Below are 23,555 nucleotides of genomic sequence, written 5' to 3'. Positions count from 1 at the left end.
AAGGAGGAAAACTAAACTTCCGGAGGACCTATTATCCTTTCACTCTCTTCCCCTGTATCCGCTGCTAAAGCCACTTTCTATCACTCTCAATTTCAAGCTTCTGCCTCTACCTCTAGGAAATTATTTTCAACCTTCTCCTCCCACCTTTATCCTCCACCCCCCCCCCCCCTCTCTGCGAACGACTTTGTCAACCACTTTGAAAAGAAGGTTGACGACATTCAGTCTATTTAGTACACTTGTCCCACTCACACAAAACTACCCTAAACCTTGACCTCTTTCTCCAGATTATATCCTGCCTGCTCAACCCCATTCCCTCCTCCCTCTCTGGAGACCTTCTCCCATTCCTCACTTCCCTCAAACTCATTACTTACCACTGTGTCACCTTTGACTTCAATATGGCCAGAGTCGCTCCCCTTCTCTGGAAACAAACACTCGATCCCTCTGACGTCAAAAACTACAGTCCGGTATCCCTTATTTATTTTCTTTCCAAGACACTTGAGTGTGCTATCTCTGACCAACTCTCTCGCTAGCTCTCTCAAACTATTTTCTTGACACGAACCAGTCAGGCTTCAAGACGGGTCACTCACACTGCTCTTCTCTGTGTCATAGAGGCTCTCCACACTGCCAACACTGACTCTCTCTCCTCTGTTCTCATCCTCCTAGATCTATCCGCTGCCTTCGAGATGATGAACCATCATATCCTCCTCTCCACCCTCTCAGGGCTGGGATTTTCAGGCTTTGCACACTCTTGGATTGCATGCGACCTGGCAGGCCGCTCCTACCAAGTGACGTGGAGAGGACCTGTGTCTGCACAATGTGCTCTCACTACTGGTGTCCCCCAGGACTCAGTTCTACTATATCCGTAGAGTATGACCCTACATCACACAAGTAGTGGCGTAGGTCCTAATCAAGGTACTTGTCATCTCCCATCAGGACTATTGCAACTTGCCGTTGACTGGGCTCCCCGCTTGTGCCATCAAACCCCTGCAACTTATCCAGAACACAGCAGCCCGCCTGGTGTTCAACATTCCCAAGTTCTCCCATGTACCCCCCTACTAGCACTGCCTTTGCTGATAGCTACTTTATTGAGGAAAAAATGTACTTACTATGACTGATACAGTATATGGGGTTGCCCTACCTAGCTATCTTAAGATGAATGAACTGTAAATTGCTAAATGACGTGTGTGTGTGTGTTTGCAAACAGTATCAGGGTCATAAAACCTCACTGTGTTGGAGAGAAGCTATCTACTACTAGCAACAGAACAGGTGACCTTTTAATGAACCCCAAAACACTTTTGTCAATATATAATTTAGGATAGCCAGAGGGCTACACACTACAGGCCTATGCTACCAACACTGACTTCTTAGCCCTACTGTGATATAATCCAAGCAAGGATGACAAGGGGGAAAGGTATGACATAAAACCGCTATGAAAGAAATTTACCTTGGGCATTTTGTGAATGTGCTACCAAATGGAATTGAGAGTCACTCAAAAGAAATCAGAAATAAATTATAACAAATTAATACTTAATTGCAGTCTACCGTCTGATGCACATTACTAATGTATTTCTGTTCTTAGTCAATAAAGTTGTACAATGAAATTGAAACCTCATAATCATTATCTTGGTGGAAGAAACAGTTGTTTTTGGAATTGGAGTTCAGTGTTGGTATATCTGTTTGATTTTCCTATTAGACTCCAGGCTATCGTTTTACTGTTTCAATCAATCCAATTAATTTAGCTAACGGCAAAAGCTAATCAAATATGACATGAAAATGTGATCTTTATTGTTATTTCCACAGCATCGTAATGAACGCAATAAAGTAGTAATGAAATAGCAAACCCTGTTATTTGAAATCATGTTTGTCCTACTGATTCTGTATCAGCATGACACCTGAAAATCTCTATTAAAATGTAATGTCAGTACCAGTAATACACAGACATGACAATATACAGGAACTGCATTTAGTTGACATAAACGCCTGCCCGCACACCCGCCTGCAAGTACATACACGCACATACACAGACACACACACACACACACACACACACATATGCACACACACATCACTGAACCTGTACAATGAAACGAGGACACTACTGCACCTGGTGATGGCTGGCCTTTGCTAGCTCCTGATTGGCCGACTCCACGTTGGATGTGGTGGTCTGAATGTAGTCCTCAATGCTATCTGAAGAGACATAAAAGCATGGTAAATATAATGATTATACTTTATAGCAACATAGATATATTCTATAGCAACACAGTACAACATGTCCCCCAGTTTAGGACCTTTTCTTACCAGGTTGAAGCACACTGGGTACTCTTTCATTCTATAGCTTCTATGGCTTCGACCAGGAGTCCCATGAGGCGGTGTACAATTGGCCCATTATCGTCCGGGTTAGGGGAGGGTTTGGCTGGCCGGGATGTCTTGTACCATCGCGGTCTAGTGACTCCTTATGGCGGATCGGGTGCGTGCACGCTGACCTGGCGGACCGGGTGCGTGCACGGTTGCCAGTTGTACAGTGTTTCTTCTGACACATTGGTGCGGCTGGCTTCCGGGTTAAACGAGCAGTGTGTCAAGAAGCTCTGCGGCTTGGCAGGGTTGTGTTGTCTCCCATTTCTGAGTGCCAAGATTAGGTTCCGAAAATAATTGACTCCTAGGATTCAGTATTTTTGGAATGGAGGAGACTGATTAGTTGCCGTACTTCCAAGAACACTTGCATCTTTAAAAAATAAAACAAATAAAAAAAATGTTTTTATTTGACCCTTTTTTTCTCCCCAATTACGTGGTTTCCAATTGGTAGTAGTTACAGTCTTGTCTCATCACTGCAACTCCCGTACGGACTTGGGAGAGGCGAAGGTCGAGAGCCATGTGTCCTCCGAAACACAACCCAATGCACATTTAACCCGGAAGCCAGCCACACCAATGTGTCGGAGGAAACGTACACCTGGCGACCTGGTCAGCGTGCACTGCACCCGGCCCGCCACAGTAGTCGCTAGTGTGCTATGAGACGATGATATCCCTGCCGGCCAACCCCTCCCTAACCCGGACGACGTTGGGCCAATTGTGCGCAGCCCCATGGGCCTCCTGGTCGCAGCCGGCCCCGACAGAGCCTGGGCTCGAACCCAGAATCTCTTGTGGCACAGCTAGCACTGCGGTGCAGTGCCTAAGAACCCTGGGCCACCCGGGAGGCCCCACACTTGCATCTTTAATAGTGTGCTAGCGAGGGATGGTAGAGAGAGGGGAGGGGCACAGTATACAGTGGCTTCAAACATAAAGATATAAAACTGTATTTTTTTGTGAAGAATCAACAACAAGTGGGACACAATCATGAAGTGGAACGACATTTATTGGATATTTCAAACTTTTTTAGCAAATCAAAAACTGAAAAATTGGGCGTGCAAAATTATTCAGCCCCTTTACTTTCAGTGCAGCAAACTCTCTCCAGAAGTTCAGTGAGGATCTCTGAATGATCCAATGTTGACCTAAATGACTAATGATGATAAATACAATCCACCTGTGTGTAATCAAGTCTCCGTATAAATGCACCTGCACTGTGATAGTCTCAGAGGTCCGTTAAAAGCGCAGAGAGCATCATGAAGAACAAGGAACACACCAGGCAGGTCCGAGATACTGTTGTGAAGAAGTTTAAAGCCGGATTTGGATACAAAAAGATTTCCCAAGCTTTAAACATTCCAAGGAGCACTGTGCAAGCGATAATATTGAAATGGAAGGAGTATCAGACCACTGCAAATCTACCAAGACCTGGCCGTCCCTCTAAACTTTCAGCTCATACAAGGAGAAGACTGATCAGAGATGCAGCCAAGAGGCCCATGATCACTCTGGATGAACTGCAGAGATCTACAGCTGAGGTGGGAGACTCTGTCCATAGGACAACAATCAGTCGTATATTGCACAAATCTGGCCTTTATGGAAGAGTGGCAAGAAGAAAGCCATTTCTTAAAGATATCCATAAAAAGTGTCGTTTAAAGTTTAACACAAGCCACCTGGGAGACACACCAAACATGTGGAAGAAGGTGCTCTGGTCAGATGAAACCAAAATTGAACTTTTTGGCAACAATGCAAAATGTTATGTTTGGCGTAAAAGCAACACAGCCCATCACCCTGAACACACCATCCCCACTGTCAAACATGGTGGTGGCAGCATCATGGTTTGGGCCTGCTTTTCTTCAGCAGGGACAGGGAAGATGGTTAAAATTGATGGGAAGATTTATGGAGCCAAATACAGGACCATTCTGGAAGAAAACCTGATGGAGTCTGCAAAAGACCTGAGACTGGGACGGAGATTTGTCTTCCAACAAGACAATGATCCAAAACATAAAGCAAAATCTACAATGGAATGGTTAAAAAATAAACATATCCATCCAGGTGTTAGAATGGCCAAGTCAAAGTCCAGACCTGAATCCAATCGAGAATCTGTGGAAAGAACTGAAAACTGCTGTACACAAATGCTCTCCATCCAACCTCACTGAGCTCGAGCTGTTTTGCAAGGAGGAATGGGAAAAAATGTCAGTCTCTCGATGTGCAAAACTGATAGAGACATACCCCAAGCGACTTACAGCTGTAATCGCAGCAAAAGGTGGCGCTACAAAGTATTAACTTAAAGGGGCTGAATAATTTTGCACGCCCAATTTTTCAGTTTTTGATATGTTAAAAAAGTTTGAAATATCCAATAAATGTTGTTCCACTTCATGATTGTGTCCCACTTGTTGTTGATTCTTCACAAAAAAATACAGTTTTATATCTTTATGTTTGAAGCCTGAAATGTGGCAAAAGGTCGCAAAGTTCAAGGGGGCCGAATACTTTCGCAAGGCACTGTAGGTTGGTCGGCCATCAGGCAGACAGAGTCAGAACCGTGCACTAGGCCTATCTATCGGCAATCAAAAGCTGTATCTCACAACGGAATTCTGTATCTCACAATTTCTTGGTTTGTAAGAATGAATAGGCTAAGATATTGAGATGAGCGAGATACAACACTTGGCTCTCACACAGTCACACACAGTATCTGCGCATGTGCACGGGTTCACTTCACACTGTTCACAGCGTGGTTCCAAGTGGACCAAAACAGCAGAGAAGTTGAGCCTCGCAATTCAACACTCTTAGTTGTTATGGAAATTGACCCACTATGCTGTTTACTGTCTGCATCTACGGTTAGTGATATTTCTTCATGTTAAGGATCCCAATTTCGTTTAAATGTTCACACCCCTACACCATAGCATACAGTATTTGTGTTGTGGTGCCGTTATGTGAGCAATGTGAAAAAATATTCCACATCCTCTTTAACATGTACAGTTACACTTCTATTTCATTTTCTAGAGAGGCTCAATGTGGGGTATCTTCTGCTCATTTCCTGTCTCTCCATTCGCTGGTCCTTGTGTCTTTGGCCTGCGTCGACTGAGCTGTGTGTGTGTGTGTGTGCGTGCGTGCGTGCATGCTGTTTTCTGTGTGATTGTGCTTGTATGACACATTCACACTTTGAATGGGTGAACTGGGTACCCACCGTTCCTTTGCACACACATTGGTAGCCTTGAAAGGTTTGATCTTACTCAGAAAGTGCATCACCTGCTGTTGTAAACACATACAGTGACAGAGGGAGGAAGGTGGAAGTGGAGGGAAAGAGAGAGAGAAAGAAAATGTTCTATTTGATAAGCCCTCATAATATCTCATCGCTCCGATTGAGCTGCTCGTATGATGTCACGATCAACTTCCTTGAGTGCACTCTCCATGGTCGTGAAGCTTCAAAATCTTAGAATAACGCACAACTGTGTTTATGGATAGACCAACTCAGCTGGATTTCTCTCCTTCTTTACATAATCACTTGCACAAGATCATTCATAAACTGGAAAAGGATGCACACACATTCTCTGTCACCACACTGTAAATAGCGTCACGTTTGATCGAAGATGTAGCATATTGAGTTTTGATGGTGCGCAACATTCTAATTGAATATCTATGTTTAATTACTTCCTATTTGGCTGTCACCACAGTGACGGCTTGAGAATAAACTGAGAACGGAGCTTTCAAAAGTCATACTCCGTCATACATTTCATGACGGTGTCAACCAATTATTAGTATTTGAATAATCCAAATGACTTGTCTTATTTCAATGCACATCATAGTAACTATAGTTACTGTAGCCAGTGAGAACTAATTCAAACCTAAATCCAATTATTTTCCCTATTATAAACAAATGTTTGGTTCACTGCCCATCAATGCAGTGCCCAACCTCAAGCATGCAGGACACAAATTCACCTCTCTCTCTCTCTCTCTCTCGCTCTCTCTCTCTATGAGTAAGGAGGAGGTCAGCAGGATGACTCACTTCTGAGGGGAGTGAAAAGAATAGAGCCAAAATGTCCAATAGCAGGGGATGGAGTTGAGAGAGCAGCAAACTGGACAACCATGACCGCTGAAGTGAAGCTTGTTGGCAGTGCAAGATATTATTGGGTTCTGTATGGCTGGCTGTGAATAGATATGAGTGTATGTGTGTGTGAGAGAGAGAGAGAGTCACCATGGACATTGTAGCTTGTGTGCATCTCTTTGCATGTCAATCACATCAAATGAGTTTGGAGGAAATTAAATATTGATGCATTTCACATGTACTCTATCAATCAATATGTGAACATTGGACACGCAGATACAGATGATGATTCTTAATCTGATTTAAAAAGGCTGGTTTAAAAAGGCTTCTGAAGTTTGTAATTTCCACATGGAAATTTCAGAGTTGATTTTCCATCAAGGAAAAAAAAAATCCACCAATTATAATCACCATAATAATTCACATTTCCTCTTGCTATAGGGTTATTTTCCTGCTGTAGCAAACTGGCTCAAATTAATATCCTACATCTGTAGTACATGGCTTGATTATTTGCACAAATAATCATAACCCAGACAGTATGCTAATACAAGGAGCCAAGTGAGCCACCTTGGAGACAAGAAAACACACACATACACACACACACACACACACACACACACACACACACACACACACACACACACACCTCCGTAAGCCTTTTCTTCCCTCACACCATGCTCCACTAATTATGTCTTTGATATGCAAGACATTTCTAGGTAGACAAACATCACATCAACAGGGAAAAGTTGTTTACAACTCATTTTCTACAACACCACATGCTCAATGTATTTGGGTATTATAAGGACATGTAAGTAAATGTCACTGAATCAAGACCTAATAACCTTTTGTCTGAAAACCACTGTATTCCTCTGGTTCCTCCCAAAGACCACAAGATTGAACACAGGCTGTACTATAACCACAATGAGACTAACACAATACTTAGTCAGTAAAATAGATGAGTGCACCACTTTACCTTTGAATGACCCAAGATCACTCGTCCAGCCTCTCTATCTCTCTCTCTGTATCTCTCTGTCTCTTTTGTTGCTGTTGATTCCATCAGTTCTGGCACAGCGTGACCTGTGTTTTTGTTGAGTGTGTCACCACACGGAAGCAGAGGCTTTGTCACAGAGAAGCTACTTTCAACTCCACACCCTCTAAAAAGCACTAATCCAAACTTCCTGGGTTTGTTGATTTCTCAATTTACCCCTCTACCGCTCCCCCGCTGCTCCTCTGGACACCTCCACATGCCTCAGCCCCCTTTCCCCCCTAAAGCCCCATCAGCTTATTCAGACCCAGCTTTTATTATACACATACAAATACAAATCTCACCATGTGCACAGCAGCTACAGAAAAGCAAAAAAGGCAATTTACCTGATTCTATTTCAAGGTTGGATGGGAGAGAGAAACATTATGTCTGTGGTCCATAATGGATGAGAAAAAGACTACAGCAGTAGAGTAGTGCAGCTCTCAGGTACTTGGACATAGCACCTTCACTCTGTACACTGGTGAGCTGAACACCCTCTCACAGTTATCACCTCCACCATCTCTTAAAGCCATCATGTTCATCGTTACACACTTTAACACTTTCCCACCACATCAATGTTCCACTTCCCTCTGTATCCACAGTCTCAATGTATCCACAGTCTCAATGTATCCACAGTCTCAATGTATCCACAGTCTTAATGTATCCACATTCTTAATGTATTCACAGTCATAATGTATCCACAGTCTCAATGTATCCACAGTCTCAATGTATCCACAGTCTTAATGTATCCACATTCTTAATGTATTCACATTCTTAATGTATTCACAGTCATAATGTATCCACAGTCTCAATGTATCCACAGTCTCAATGTATCCAGACTCAATGTATCTAGACTGTCAGTGTATCCACAGTCTCAATGTATCCACAGTCTCAATGTATCCACAGTCTCAATGTAACCAGTCTCAATATATCTAGACTCTCAGTGTATCCACAGTCTCAGTGTATCCACAGTCTCAATGTATCCACAGTCTCAACGTATCCACAGTCTCAATGTATCCACAGTTTCAATATATCCATGATGTATACCTCTCATAATCATACTAAAATATATCCTCCCTATATCCTCACATGAAGGACGACTACAGAAATTGAAGAGACATAAATCTAATGAGATTCTAATGGCATTTTACTAGTGTATTCAATTTCATCAACAATTGACATTTAACTTCTTAGAACTCGCCACTATTTATTTCCCCTTATTTTCCCTGTGCTCTGCATGTGAGAGAAATGAGAAGGGACACTGAATTTGAAAAGAGAGATTTCCTCCTGCGTGTTCACCTCAGAAAACCCTCTTTCTAAAGGCCAAACAACAAACAAGTCTTATTTCTGTCCTAACGCACATAGTCAGCGCCATCCAGAACTTATCTAGGAAACAAAAGTGCCATTTGTTTATTAAATATTCGCTTCCATAAGGCTGAACATTATTCACTCTAAATGTTAAGTACCCTAATTATGGATAGAATCTGGGATAAATGGTGTATTGCTCTCCAGTTCCTCTTTGTTTATCGCTCGTTGCCTGTTGCCTGCTCTCTTGTAGCATTGCGTCTGTGAGAGTTGGAAACTTGGCATGAGTCTAAAGTATAATTCAAATCAAATCAAATTGTATTTGTCACATGCGCTGAATACAACAAGTGCAGACTTTACTGTGAAATGCATACTTACGATCCCTTTCCCAACAATGCAGTTAAAAAGTAAGAACATTTGAAAATAGATCAAAAGAAAAGGTCATCGTACTCTAGATGGATTAAAACAGCCATACTCAGAGCCACTCTCCCACACAATGGACCAATTAGAATAGAAGAAGAATCATTTTCCTTCGTTTATGAGATCTCAACCTCGGACACACATGCACACACACAAAAGGTACACACACAAACCAGAGACACATGTACAGCAGAATTTGGTTTGCCACACACACTGATATGCACAAGTATGATCAGTCATGCTGCTTCCTTTATGCTTCCCTTGTTCCTCTTTCTCTCTCTTCCATCCAGTCTGCTGCAGCATCTGTACACACCTCCACTCTCCTGTCCTCCTTTCTCATGTTTTTCTCTAGTGTTCCATATCATCCCCCCTGTCTCCAGTTCATCTCTCTGCAGGGTGATGGTGGTGTTGTTGTATCTCTCTGTCTGTCTGTGCGTTGAACCACACTTTGCCTCTCTCTGCCAAAGTCTAGATCAGTGCTGGGTTTCAGGACTTGTTGATCAATAACAGAAGACTGGGACATGCTGTCCTGTCCTCTAACCATTGTTGTTATTGTAACCCACCTGTCTCTCAAGCAAACCTTCACTACGTGTTAAGGTTCAAAAGTTTGTTTGATGGGAGTCCTGAGGTGATTAATTAAGTCTGCTAGCTCATGACGAAAGAGATGCTGGAAAGTTGGTCAAAATATCAAAGGGTTTACAAAGACACAGAGAGTAATATGCAGACATGGATGACTGCACACAGGAGCTCAGGCAATCATAAAAACACACACGCGTACACACAAACACACACACACACACGTGATGTCTCACCTATGGCATCTCCCTGCTCGTGCACCATACTGGCCAGATCTCGCATGATTTGGCTGACATCCAACATGTCCCTCTGTAAAGGAAACAGACAACGAAGGGTTAAATAAATACATTCTACTCTAGAGGTCATGGGGCATCCGCATTCCCGGGCTTTCTTCTTCTATAGTCCCGATGGATTCCCCAAAATAGACAGGGATATGTAAGTCAAAGCATTAAACAATTTCAAGAAATATATCGAAACTACTCTCCGAGAAGTTAACGGCTCAATTTCAGCCATTTAAAAAAAATCTAAATATCAAATCATTTCTGGGTAACAATTAATAAGTACTGTCATTGTTTTCAATGAAAATGGTAAAAAATAATCAAAAATAGCTTCGTAGCAAAAAGCATTTAGCATTGCCAGCATCAGGCAGGCCAAAACTCCACAAATGCAAAATGAGCTGACATTTCAAGCTGTCTTGTCAAACAGCTCTTACACTAAAAGGGTATTATCATCATTTTCACAATTTCACAGTATTATTCCAACCTCATATTGTGGAAATATTTCTAAAACACAGCTAATCTAGTTTTTGACTGCACTGCCCCTTTAAAATCCACCACGCTAAGCCCATTAAAAACTAAATGTAAATTTGTGTTTCATATAAAACTATTTCAATGTGTATAGACACAGTAATTGATAGTGTTGTTCACTTCTGTTTTCGTTTCAGTCAGTGTGCAGTCTGGCCACTGCAGAGAGAGAGAGAGAATTACCACACTGGGTGACCTGCACTTTTTCCCCTCCTCGCCAGTTTCCTGGCTTTGAATCGGTTCACTGTGTATCAGCTCAAAGCAATATGAAGGCGTATAAAACCTCTGTCTATCTCCCTCTCACAGGTCCCCCTTTCCTCCATTATAGCACCATGCAATCACAGCTGCGTTTGTATAGCCTCACCCACTGGGCCATCCATCACAGGTGTCTGATATTGCTGTGGAAACTGGCAGCAGCCATCCTGGCTCTTGGCAAACACCATCTGGTTGGATCCAAAATGGCCTCTGGCAAAACCGCATGACGCTAAAGACTTTCTTGCTGCTTTCGATTGGGCAACCCTCTCCATCACACAGGAATAGAATAACAACACATTTACTTTACCTGGCAAAGCCGTTGCTGCCAATCTCAACTCAGTTCATTACAATGACAGAATGCTATGACAAAGTCATGAGTGAGAGTGTGAGTAGAGAGAGAGAGAGAGAGAGAGAGAGAGAGAGAGAGAGAGAGAGACTAGCCTCACTAGCCTCAGCCCTCACCTAAACATAAAAACAACTAACAAAACCTCATCCAGAGACATCACTATTTCACTGAGATTACGGTTGGTTTGGCGATGCTGATTGCTGTTGGAGACAGAGTGGTCGTTCCACCAATTCAGTGCCTTTTAAGAAGTGTAACTTGGTCCAAAAAATGTTTGATTTCACCTAATTTTAACATTCTGTCATAAAGAGCACATTTCCAACTTCATAAAAAAGGTAAAAGAGGTAAAACATTTACAATTATTATAGTAAGTGCTGATTCAGTGCCAAATAAAGTAACAGGGTTGACCGTAACAGGGTTGACGATTTAATTTTAAATCAGCCATGAATCCATGATAGGGAGAACGGAAGCTGGTTGTGTGCAACAAGGAGTGGCAATTTAATGCAAGTTTTACAAAAAAAAAGGTAATTGCTAAAACATTTCTATCCTGCCTATCTACTTCTAGCCTGCCTATTTGTTCAGATCCCTTCCACCCTGGGGGTAGAGTGGGAGTGGACAGGCTTAGGGCCAGATGTGTGCCCTTTTCCATATTTTATAGAGTTATATTAAGCTCATGGCCACTCTTCCACCATTGGCCTCCCAGCGCCTGGTTCACTCGGTTTTAAACAGGGGTTCTCAGTCTATCCACACACCCACACCCACCCCACCAACCATACATAAAGTCCCACAGAGAGGGTTGACCCATGCTGGGATGGGGACAGGCTATGCTCCATATGCTCTGCGGCACTTCCTGTACACTTTGAATTAATTATCAACAGACAAAATAACAATGACCTCAAAAGACAACCAGAGTCCTTTGAAATACAAATGTTGGGAAAAGGTTTTAAGGTATTAGGAACTGGAATCCTACTCTTACCCAAGTCTATTCATAGTTGTCCTGCCCTGATCTGTTTCACCTGTCCTTGTGCTTGTCTCTACCCCCCTCCAGGTGTCACCCATCTTCCCAATTATCCCATGTGTACTTACACCTGTGTTCTCTGTTTGTCTGTTGCCAGTTCATTTTGTTTCGTCAAGCCTACCAGCGGTTTTCCCTCTGTTCCTGTCTTGCTTTTGTTCCTGTTTTCTTGTACCTTTGTCCCACAACTCTGGGTTACCAACCTCTGCCTGACCTGATCCTGAGCCTGCCTGCAGCCCTGTACCTTTGTCCCACAACTCTGGGTTACCAACCTCTGCCTGACCTGATCCTGAACCTGCCTGCAACCCTGTACCTTTGTCCCACAACTCTGGGTTACCAACCTCTGCCTGACCTGATCCTGAGCCTGCCTGCAGCCCTGTACCTTTGTCCCACAACTCTGGGTTACCAACCACTGCCTGACCTGATCCTGAACCTGCCTGCAGCCCTGTACCTTTGTCCCACAACTCTGGGTTACCAACCTCTGCCTGACCTGATCCTGAGCCTAACTGCAGCCCTGTACCTCTGTCCCACAACTCTGGGTTACCAACCTCTGCCTGACCTGATCCTGAGCTTGCCTGCAGCCCTGTACCTTTGTCCCACAACTCTGGGTTACCAACCTCTGCCTGACCTGATCCTGAGCCTGCCTGCAGCCCTGTACCTTTGTCCCACAACTCTGGGTTACCAACCACTGCCTGACCTGATCCTGAGCCTGCCTGCAGCCCTGTACCTTTGTCCCACAACTCTGGGTTACCAACCTCTGCCTGACCTGATCCTGAGCCTGCCTGCAGCCCTGTACCTTTGTCCCACAACTCTGGGTTACCAACCACTGCCTGACCTGATCCTGAGCCTGCCTGCAGCCCTGTACCTTTGTCCCACAACTCTGGGTTACCAACCTCTGCCTGACCTGATCCTAAGCCTGCCTGCAGCCCTGTACCTCTGTCCCACAACTCTGGGTTACCAACCTCTGCCTGACCTGATCCTGAGCCTGCCTGCAGCCTTGTACCTTTGTCCCACAACTCTGGGTTACCAACCTCTGCCTGACCTGATCCTGAGCCTGCCTGCAGCCCTGTACCTTTTCCACACTACTCTGGATTATCGACGCCCTGCCTGTCTTGACCTGTTGTTTGCCTGCCCCTGATGCTGTAATAAACATTGACTTCAACATAGTCTTCATTTGGGTCTTACCTGAAACGTGAAAGTAGTATTGCTAGCAATTCAGCTCCTCTTTCATAAATCATGGTGGTGAAGACATTTCCCATGTCAGTTTGTCTATAGTATGCAGTGGTGTAAAAATACTTGCAAGTTCTACTTAAGTAGTTTTTGGGGGTGTATGTACTTTACTGTTTATATTTTAGAATACTTTTACTTCTCTACAATACTAAAGAATTGTAGTAGAAGAATATAAGCAATTTGAAATGATTTATACTTTTACTTTTGATACTTAAGTATATTTAAAACCACATGCTTTTATACGCTTACTGAAGTATTTTACTGGGTGACTTTTACTTGAGTCATTTTTTCTCTTAAGGTATATTTACTTTTAGTCAAGTATGACAACTGGGTCATTTCTCCACCAATGAGAGTATGTCAAAGTCACGGGAGTCAGTAGTTTGACTCTTCATGTCAATACCACATATGTTATGGTGTTTCTGTGATGCAATAGACAGTCGACAAACAGAGCTCTTGTAAGAGGCAGAGGGGCCTGTATTTGTTTCATGTGAAATAAATGTCAGACAGATGCAGACATCATTTCCATCTGACACAGAGGCCACCGTAACAACACCAGACACACAATTAAACTGCACGCTGAGATAAAGGAGACAAAAACAAGCGGCTGATTGACAGGTCCGCCGGTCGCCACCGCTGTTCCATTCCTCATGTTCCTGAGGTCTAACAAGAGTCTGGGTCGGGATGACACCGCCAGAAATGAGATCTGACGATTGGCTGATATGAGCATTGCCATGAGAGATTGCAGGTTGAGTTGATTCCAAGGGCTTAGAGGTGAAGACAAGACCAGTCAATTGGCTGATAGTGCTTTAGTGCACACTAAGTAAGGAGTAAGTGGAAGAATAGGACTGTATTCGCCTCTGTAGAAAGCTGATGTACCCTGTGGGATCCATCCCAGTCATGGCTCATATATAATATGTTACCAAATGTTAAAACGTGAGGATCAAGATCACAACGGAAAGGAAATTGTTTGCACATTATGTTTTTTAACTTTTCATAGGACACTTTTTAGAGACTTTTTTTGAGCTGGTTTGAGAGGGCAGTCCTTGTCGTGCTGAGATGATGGACATACGAAGCCATTGAGGAGACAACAAATGCATGGTCCCAAACAATGACTCCGTTTTCAAACGGGACCAGCAACACTCTAGAAGGACATGAATATGCTGGAATTGAAGTTCCTGTGAGAGTTAGAGTTGACCAGGTGTAGAGATCACCTCTGGTGTCTGCGGAGTGGAAGGAACTCAACTGTGGGTTAGTGAAGCAAATAATACCCTCCTCCTCCAGGTAAATGATAGCAGCACCAGAAATATAACCTCATTGGGTATGCAGCTCAGCCACGACCAACGAACGCAGCCGCACGGCTCAAAGCTCTGATGGGTGGTTGGCATTGGCACCGCCCCCCGAGGAGGAGGCTGGGAGATTCACCTGTCCTTTGTGTACCAGCATACCTGTCAACCAGACTGGAACAGAGGGGAGAAGAGAGAGAATGAGAAGAGAGAGAGAGAGAGAGAGAGAGAGAGAGAGAGAGAGAGTGAGCGGAGAGAGAGAATGACGGAAGAGAAAGAGAGATAATCTGTTGAAATAGCTCTCTGAGAATTTTCTATAAAATCGATACTTTTTGTCTGAACATAGATGGGGTAGTGCTATGTATGTTGATTCTCAGGTGCAGACAGACACTTGTTGAAGAGATGGACCAAATCATTACTGCCCTGCCATGTCTGTTCTCATCCTGGCACCTTGAGATGATGTTGTATTCACCCTGCACAGTCACATTACTCATCATCTGCTGTCAACACTCGTCATTTTCTCCTCTCTTCCTCCCGCTGCATGGTCACTCATTTTCTCATTTTGAAAGGACGGCTACTTCTCTTCTTCGAAAGCTCAGCGCCAGTCCATTTTCTGCTATGACTTTCAATCAGGCAGTCAATTTGAATAAAACGCATAAAACATGATTGATGTGTCACACCCTGATCTGTTTCACCTGTCCTTGTGATTGTCTCCACCCCCTCCAGGTGTCGCTTATTATCCCCGCTGTATATATCCCTGTGTTTCTTGTCTCTCTGTGCCAGTTTATTTTGCCAACTCAACCAGCATTTTTCCTAGCTCCTTTTTTCCAAATTCTCTGTTTATTCCTAGCCCTCCTGGTTTTGACCCTTGCCTGTCCTGACGCCAAACCCGCCTGCCTGACCACTCTGCCTGTTCTGACCTCAAGCCTGCCTATCCCCTTGTACTGTTTGGATTCGGACCTGATCACTGAACCCTTGCCTGTCCTGACCTCGAGCCTGCCTATCGCCTGGTATTGTTTGGACTCTGACCTGGTTTATGAACTCTCGCCTGTCCCAGACCTGCCTTCTGCCTACCCCTTTTGTTATAATAAATATCGGAGCTCAATCATCTGCCTCGTGTCTGCATTTGGGTCTCGCCTTGTGCCTTTATATGATGGATCATGGCCTTTCTCCCTGTCATTATCAATAGTTGAAAAGGAATCTTCCGTAGACTAAATACAAAGGCAGTTTACTGTAGCTGTCATCACCATAACATGAAAGTACCTTGAAATCACCAACCCCTTATGACAAGGCATTACAACACTGAAGATCATGTAAATCCATTCTACAACCATCTAGATACCTGGCGGATGAAAGTGTGAACCAACAGACCTCTCTCTCTCTTTCCTCCACCCTCCCCTTCTCTCCCTCCTTTTCTCTTTCTCTCTCTACCATTCTCTCCCTCTTCCCTCCCTCCCTCCCTCCCTCCCTCCCTCCCTCCCTCCCTCCCTCCCTCCCTCCCTCCCTCTCTGATAAATGTGTTAAGCACTGATTGAAAATTCTCTCCATATCTAACCACCCCAGCCCAAAGGCATCGGGAAACCGGACACGGTGTCACTGCCACAGCAGAAAAACTGTTAAGCAGATTTACGTGCACACTTACTGGTGAAAAGAAGAGGGAAAACGATGACATTTTCCCAAATGCACTGTCTTTCAAGGGGCTGGAGCATGAGATGTGTCTTTTTTGCCCTTGCTGAATAAACGGTTTAGAATGTAAAATCAAATGTTGCCTTTCCTTCAGCTGTCCAAAGACCTAAAACCCCAGAACACACACGAAAGAGATACACATCACATGAACCGAAAGGCAGCCAGAGGCATGGCCAGAATGACAATATTTAAGGGGGTTTATTTACATTTTAAGGTTTCCTGTTGCGTGAGTCCTGGTTGCTGAAGGTTTGTGTTGAGGTTGTGTTGTGATTTATATTGTGTATTTATTACATTCATATTGTGATTTATTTTGTTTGTGTGTCTCCATGATGAGGAGGATACTGTATGTCGTTGTGATTTCTTCCTCCACAATGCGGTCAATTTTAGGGAGGTGTGTATTTCATAGGCATAGCCTTTTATGGTGAGGTTACCCGTCCAAAATTGTAATCAGTAACGTAATTTATGGATTTCCCAAACTCAGTAACGTAATCTGATTTTTTTCTGTTACATTCGAAGAAGACAAAAATATCCATCAGACACATTTGGTGTGTCATCATAGTGGTGTCTGACTTGTGGTCAGACTCGCTCATTTGGAACAAACTTTAACTTGCGCCTTTTTTCAATGCTGAATTGAATGTCATTGAGAAAACAGAAAGGTGTTATAACATATTTCTTCACAAACATCCTTTCTGAATTTAAAAGTAATCTATGTAATCATCTAGTATTTGAAAAGTATCTGTAATCTGATTACAATATTTTGTATGGCAACGTGACTGATTACAGTTAATTTTTTGTAATCAGATTACATGTAACTGATTGCATATAATCATCTGGGGATCCTGCAACATCCATGGAAGTCCCACATATTCCTATAGGTCTGTGCGATGCAGATCATTGATGTTTCAGTTTGTTCCTACACATACTGCAAAATCATGTGCAACATTTAAAGCAATCTGTTTTTGTTTTTATGACCACACCTGAGAGCTGCATCTAGCGCATGCTATCTCTGTGCGCTGCATGTAGGGGGCGCTACCTACCTCCAAGGGCAGAGCATCAGATTCACTGTCCTGTGGATGCATTGGTAGGAGAGACACGCTTTGCCTTTTTTTTTACCTCTTCACAGGGCCAGGTGTTGTATTCAGATTCCCCTTGAAAGCTGTCCTCTGCCTTGCCCTGAGCTTTTTTATGAATTCATTTTGATGAAATGATCTTCGTTGAAGACAATCACGGTGTGTGAGGGGCAGCTGGGAGCTGACAGTATAGATGGTAGAGGTAGAATAAACCTCCGCCACCCAAGCCTGATACTACCTTATAGTCTATCTTCTGTCTCTCTCTCTCTGAGCATTTATAATAATATCATGGTAGCAAAGGACGATAGGCCTGAATTGAATTACCCATCCCAAACATAGAATGACTAGAACAGTGTTAAAGCCTCTCATGCCACAGTAATCTGACTGCACCTGCAAAGAACATCACACTGCTTGCTTGCTCTTCTTGATTCAGCTCATCCCGAGGCTTGAACCCAGGACCTCTGCCTTGCTAGCACACGTGACAGCCCTCCTAAAGAGTCTAAAGAGTCACGCAAAAAGCTAGCTATTAGCTGGAGCAAGTGGGGACACTTCAGGCTGAGGAGTAAGTTTCACACATCCCCATGTGCTACACATGGGTACATCCAATATGGTTGTTATTTTTCTATGGTGTCAAACTCCTCCTGACTGATCCCAGTGTTGGTGTGTAATATGCAGAGTATCCTTAGTGTAGGTAGCGGACAGTCAGTAGGAGAGAACCACTGTAAACGCCCATGTTCCCCATCGGTCCCTGTTTGAAAACTGCTGCAGTCTTTATCTTCCATTCACAGCGAGAACGCCTTGCCTGAGTGCGCGCACACACACACACACACACACACACACACACACACACACACACACACACACACACACACACACATGATGGCAAACTACCCCATGCAACAGATCAACGTGTTTTTTCTCAGAGGGGAATTGCTGATAGCGTTTTCCTTGGATAACAGCAGACAGAAACTGATCTTAAGGTCCTCAGGGAGATGGATGGAGAGAGAGGAGAGAGAGTGAAAGAGGAGAGAATGAAAGAGGAGAGAGAAAGAGAGAGGCGGGGCTTTGGAGAGATGGGGGTGGGGGTTATGGAAAGGGAAAAGCACATTGTCAGATATTATTAGGCTCACCAAGGTACACCATCAGGCCCCTCAGCACCTGCCAGGGAAGTCACTCTGACATTTATCTGTGTGGGTATGACTAAAGCAGAGGCCAGACAACCCTGTCTGGGCTACCAATCAAATTAATCTCTCCATCTCAGTGCCTTTCTGAACAACCAATTATCATGACTACTGCCATCTCAGACTTCTCCACACAAATTAAGCTGTAAGTGGTGTCTGAGGCTCATTCAGTAGTTTTGTGCTTTTGTACCACTCAATGAGGACAGATTGATGCTGCTACTTTTCCAGTCTTGTTCGGAAAAGGCTCATGCGATGTGGCTAGATGAGGTGATTCTGAACATTGATGTTAAAACCTCTGAAAGGTCTGACTGACTACAGATACACACAACTCCCCCCAAAATATTGTTATTAGTCTTCAAGTCTTTTCACACATTGCAGTGGATTGTAAACTCCCTTCAAAGCTGGAATGGGCTGTAATCAAGGTGTCATCATGTCTAAACCATGCTGTGTGAAATTCTGGTAGCCTTTCTTGAATGTTGTCCATATGTTATCGCAACACTTAATCAAGTTGATTAAAGCAATTACAGTGTTTATTTTTCTTCTCCCAAGTTTTCTCCACAGAGTACACCAAATACACAGAGGGACCCATAGGATGAACCTAAGGTCAGGAGATGCTGATAACAAATATCTGAAACCTCTTTGAAATCAGACCCATTTAAGTCACCCACAGCAGAGTGATCCTGTCGTTTAGAGTTCACATCTATCTGGTTTCACATCTGTCTCAGACACCAGCGGAAGAAAGGGAAACAGCTGTTTGGGTGGAATCAGACCTGGGCTGCATCCTAAATGCTACCCTATCCCCTATATAGGTTGCTACTTTTGACCAGAGTCCTATGGGTTTGTTGTGCACAAAATATGGAATAGGGTGCCATTTGGGACGTCACCCTGGAGCTACCTGATGTGATGCTTTGTATTTCAAAACGAGCCGTGAAAGGAAGTCTGGTGAACATTGTGATTCCATCCACACTTAGGTAACAAACAAGCCCGTAAAGGCGCCTAGGTAATTGGGTAGCGTTTCATATGCAGAAGAGATGGTGAAAATGGCTTCAGTACTGAGACATAATACTAATAGGTTGCCCAGATGGGAGGTGGAGTCTGGGATTGGCTGAGTGTTTATTTACTAAAGTAGTGTGTTTTTATTGACCTCTCTGAAGACAATAGCGTTGGGGCAATGCACTCTCTGGCTACTTTGTAAACGACAAGCTTTATCAAAATATTTGTTTGTATTTTAGTTAGTTTTTTCAGAGTGTTTCTCTCTCTCTCCATGCAATCTACGGATACTCTGGGCACTTTGGCTGGAAAGTGTTGTAATTTTCAAAACAACTCAACTAAAGACATGGCTACCAGATCAAAGCTGATGCTGGATAGATGCACTTACTGCCCTTACTACTGGCAAATAGATTACATAAACTTTGAACACTGCATAATTTAGATAGCAAACCATTCATTTGAAAGCCATGGTGCCATTGGAAAGTAGAAGGTTTTTGCCCGTTTCTCCTCAGGAACACTGAGACTTTAAGGCAGGGTGTTGTAAACTAAGGTAGAGCACGTGGATGTCTATGCTCCATACCTCAATCTGCAGCAGGGCCTCTTCTCTCTGGCGAAGGGCCTCCACATCTTCCTCACTGATCTCTGAGAGGAACGCTTGCTCCTGTCCACCCCCCCCGGAGCTCTCTGCTGCACCGCCAAACAGGGGACCCCCCTCCTCACACAGCTCCGCAAACGGAGTCTGGGGACTCTGTGCTCACACACACACACACACACACACACACACACACACACACACACACACACACACACACACACACACACACACACACGCACACACACACACACGCACACGCACACCCAAGAACAGACAGACAAACAAATATGTAAACAAGAGAACATTATAATTAGATTTGTTTTGAGAATACCAACGTACATTGCACCTCTTTCTCCCTGACTCCACTAATGGCCTAGGCCAGACAGTGTGATTCACAGCACAGGGCTAACCCCTGGCTGACTCTCTGTGCTTGCCATGATCTGAGTCACAGTACCTGAGTCAACAGGAGAGGCCAGACAGTGGGGGGAAAACATCCTGCGTCCCCAGAATACAATTTCATGTCAACACAACTAGAACGTTTTACACTTTAAATATATCACTCTAGACAGCTGCCACCCCCTCTTCACACTGTTTACCCAAGTTCAATCAAAAATGACTTGGACCCTTTTCTTCTCTGTGTAGGCAGTTTACTGAGCTCACTCTCCTTTCAGCACGCTCAATGGAAACGTGGGAGTCGGTCACTGAAAGAGGCCCACATTGATCTGCTAATTTTGACCCCTAATTGCATATGTATGACATTGATAAAACCCTGAGGTGGCTTTTGTTTTTCCTGCCCACAGTGTGAGTCATCCAATCATCCCGTCGTTCCTATCTTACTGTGGGCAGCTTCTTCAGTACGGAGGTGGGAGGGGCTAGAGGAGGGCCAGTGTCTTTGGTCTGCCCACTCAATGTGTACCACACAGCCTATCTGCTCTGCCTTCTGTGCAGTTCTTGCTTTTTGTTGTCAGTGAATATGCACCATCTGCTACAGTATTGTTACTGACATCCGAGGTATAGGTCTCTTGGCCAGGCTATACTAAATTACAGACCAACTGCTTTTCCCTAAAACTGCAGAAATGTAGTGATTTGTGAAGAAATCTTCCTCATTCACATTTATGAAAAAAGGAATAACTTTCGCGGTTCATTGAAGTTTCTTTCTTCACTGAAGGTAATCACTGTCCTTATATCTGGAGTCTGAGACGTTTTTCCTCTTGAGCCAGCATAATGAAAAGACCTTGATGAAATTGATTCAGCAGAAAATAAGCCTTAATACATAAGCCTCTTGTGTCCTGGTGCTGTAGGGTTCAGGGGTGTGTAAAGAGAACCTTGATACTAGTGTCTTCAGTGGGGCTTTATACCTGAGTTTGTGTATTCTCCAGCGGGTCATTTGAGTTCAGTATGATTTCAAAAGAGAACTCTTTCAGGGAAAGTTAGGGATCATGTGAAATATGTTTCAATAACATCAACATGAGTTACAGCTTTTTGCATTGATTTTCAGGCCGCGCTCTAACTTGACATGATCGTACTGATATTATTCCAGGACATTACAGTGAAACCATGAGGAAGTTTAAAAGGTTAAATGAAGATCAGCCAATGACAGCCTAGCTAGCAGCATGAACAGCTAAATGAGACATCACTGTAAAAAATATCTGGTTGTTTTTACAGTAACTTACTGGCAGTGAGTTACCTGTAAGTTACTGTAAAAAAAAAAGGTTCTGTATGTACTTTACAGTAATGTACTGTTAAACATTTATTCTGAATTTACGGTAATATACTGTACCTTTTTTTTTTTTTTACAGTAACTTACAGGTAACTGGATGCCAGTGTCACATACAACACAGTAACACTACACAGTGCATCATAAAAGATGTCTGAGTTTCTCATTAGCTTTATTGGGTGCTTTTGATAAGGATCAGTTTTCAGTGTTGTTATTGCCGGTGTGATGTATGAATAAATTCAATCATGATTTAATTGTGTTGTGAAGAGGTAAAAAAAAAAATCAGCTCAGTCCCTCTTAGAACTCATAGAAATGTGACACCTTCAAAATGATTCACTGTTCATTCATCTCTGACTTACAACAAATTACTTTGGTGTATTGTTGTTTTAGTTGTCTCCTCTCCTGTCCCCAAAGGTGTTCTAAGAAGGCTATATATCTCATGTAATCATTTGTACTAGATGTCTCCATGGGAGACTAAATGCTCCTTAGATTTGGGAAAAGAATTACGGATTACACAGAAGAGAGAGAGAGAGGTCTCCAGGAACAATGCTTTCTGGTGTATCAAAATGATACCTGTTATCTGACCTCAAGACAGTTATTATATGGTATAGCCCATGACTATATGTATAATCATAATGTAGACATACTAATTGTCATGATTTTCCACTGTATGTGAGGGAGTCCGTCTATTTCTGTGATGTCTGATTGAATATAGATTTGATTATAATTTTCCATCTCAGTAGTCTGAAAGTGATGGTTACCAATGAAAGTGTAAAAAAAGGTGGATAGATAGAATCGTCACACGGTATCAGAGTCCTTCTCGTCCTTTTTTTTTTACCTCAAGTTATTTTTATCTAGTTCTTCTAGGCTATACTGTCTGTGGCTCATATTCAAAACCAATCTATCTGTTGTCTCCTCTCTCTCTCTCTCTCTCTCTCTCTCTCTCTCTCTCTCTCTCTCTCTCTCTCTCTCTCTCTCTCTCAATCTTTCTCTCTCTTCCTAACTTTCACCTGCCTCTCTTCCTCAGTGAAAAAAAGCAGGATCATCCTATCACAGATCTCTTATCATCCCACCTCCTCCCCTGAAGGGATGGGAAGATCTGTGTTGATGCAGCCGGGACAACTATGTCCTGCAGAATGTACATATACTGCAGCTCAAACCCATAATGTGTCTCTCCCTTTTGAACTTTTGAACTGACATAAAAATACAGATAATTTGTTGAAAGACAGTAGCAGTATTGAAGGGATTTGGATGTATGGCTAATAAATTGTCTGGGAGTGGAGAGAAGAGAGTGAGAGAAAACAGAAAGAAAAGGGAAGAGAAGAGAGGGAGAGAGAACTCAGAGGAAAGCGAAGAGAAGAGAGGAGACACTAGACAAATCTTCAAAGAACCTCTCATAAGAAGGCAATCAAACAAGGACAAGCTTATTATCTTTTTCTCTAATGAGCGTTGTCACCTTCACAATGGAACAAAGGCCAGTACAGACTGATACACTGTGCATCAAACTCACCTGCTTCATTTCTGTCTGTGCCGGGGGTAGCAAGGCCCTCGAACGGTCTGCAATTTTCTGAAGAGACACAAGAAGAGAGAGAGCACAAGAGCATGAGAGAAGCATTTAGTTCATATTGTACAACATACTGTATGTTGCAGCCGGGTTGCAAATCAGCTCTTTATGTTTCATGTCAC

The 23,555-nt window shown here is 43.3% G+C and overlaps 1 protein-coding gene across 1 annotated transcript in view; it reads right to left on the bottom strand.

The window, feature by feature from the left end:
- Positions 1–23,431, bottom strand: part of LOC139405818 (t-SNARE domain-containing protein 1-like) — an 80,165-nt gene extending 56,734 nt beyond the window's left edge. The window contains exons 1-4 of the mRNA XM_071148254.1: positions 23,380–23,431; positions 20,138–20,305; positions 9,938–10,010; positions 2,105–2,187 (exon numbers count right to left, since the gene is read on the bottom strand). Of these exons, the coding sequence (XP_071004355.1) occupies positions 2,105–2,187; positions 9,938–10,010; positions 20,138–20,305; positions 23,380–23,388 (333 nt within the window). The 5' untranslated portion in view covers positions 23,389–23,431. The remainder of the gene's footprint in view (positions 1–2,104; positions 2,188–9,937; positions 10,011–20,137; positions 20,306–23,379) is intronic.
- Between the last annotated feature and the right edge of the window lie 124 nt (positions 23,432–23,555).

This window comes from Oncorhynchus clarkii, chromosome 3 (genome assembly GCF_045791955.1).
Source record: "Oncorhynchus clarkii lewisi isolate Uvic-CL-2024 chromosome 3, UVic_Ocla_1.0, whole genome shotgun sequence".
Taxonomy (NCBI): domain Eukaryota; kingdom Metazoa; phylum Chordata; class Actinopteri; order Salmoniformes; family Salmonidae; genus Oncorhynchus; species Oncorhynchus clarkii.
The sequence above is the reverse complement of the archived record's forward strand: the minus strand, read 5'-3'. Positions and strand labels throughout refer to the sequence as shown.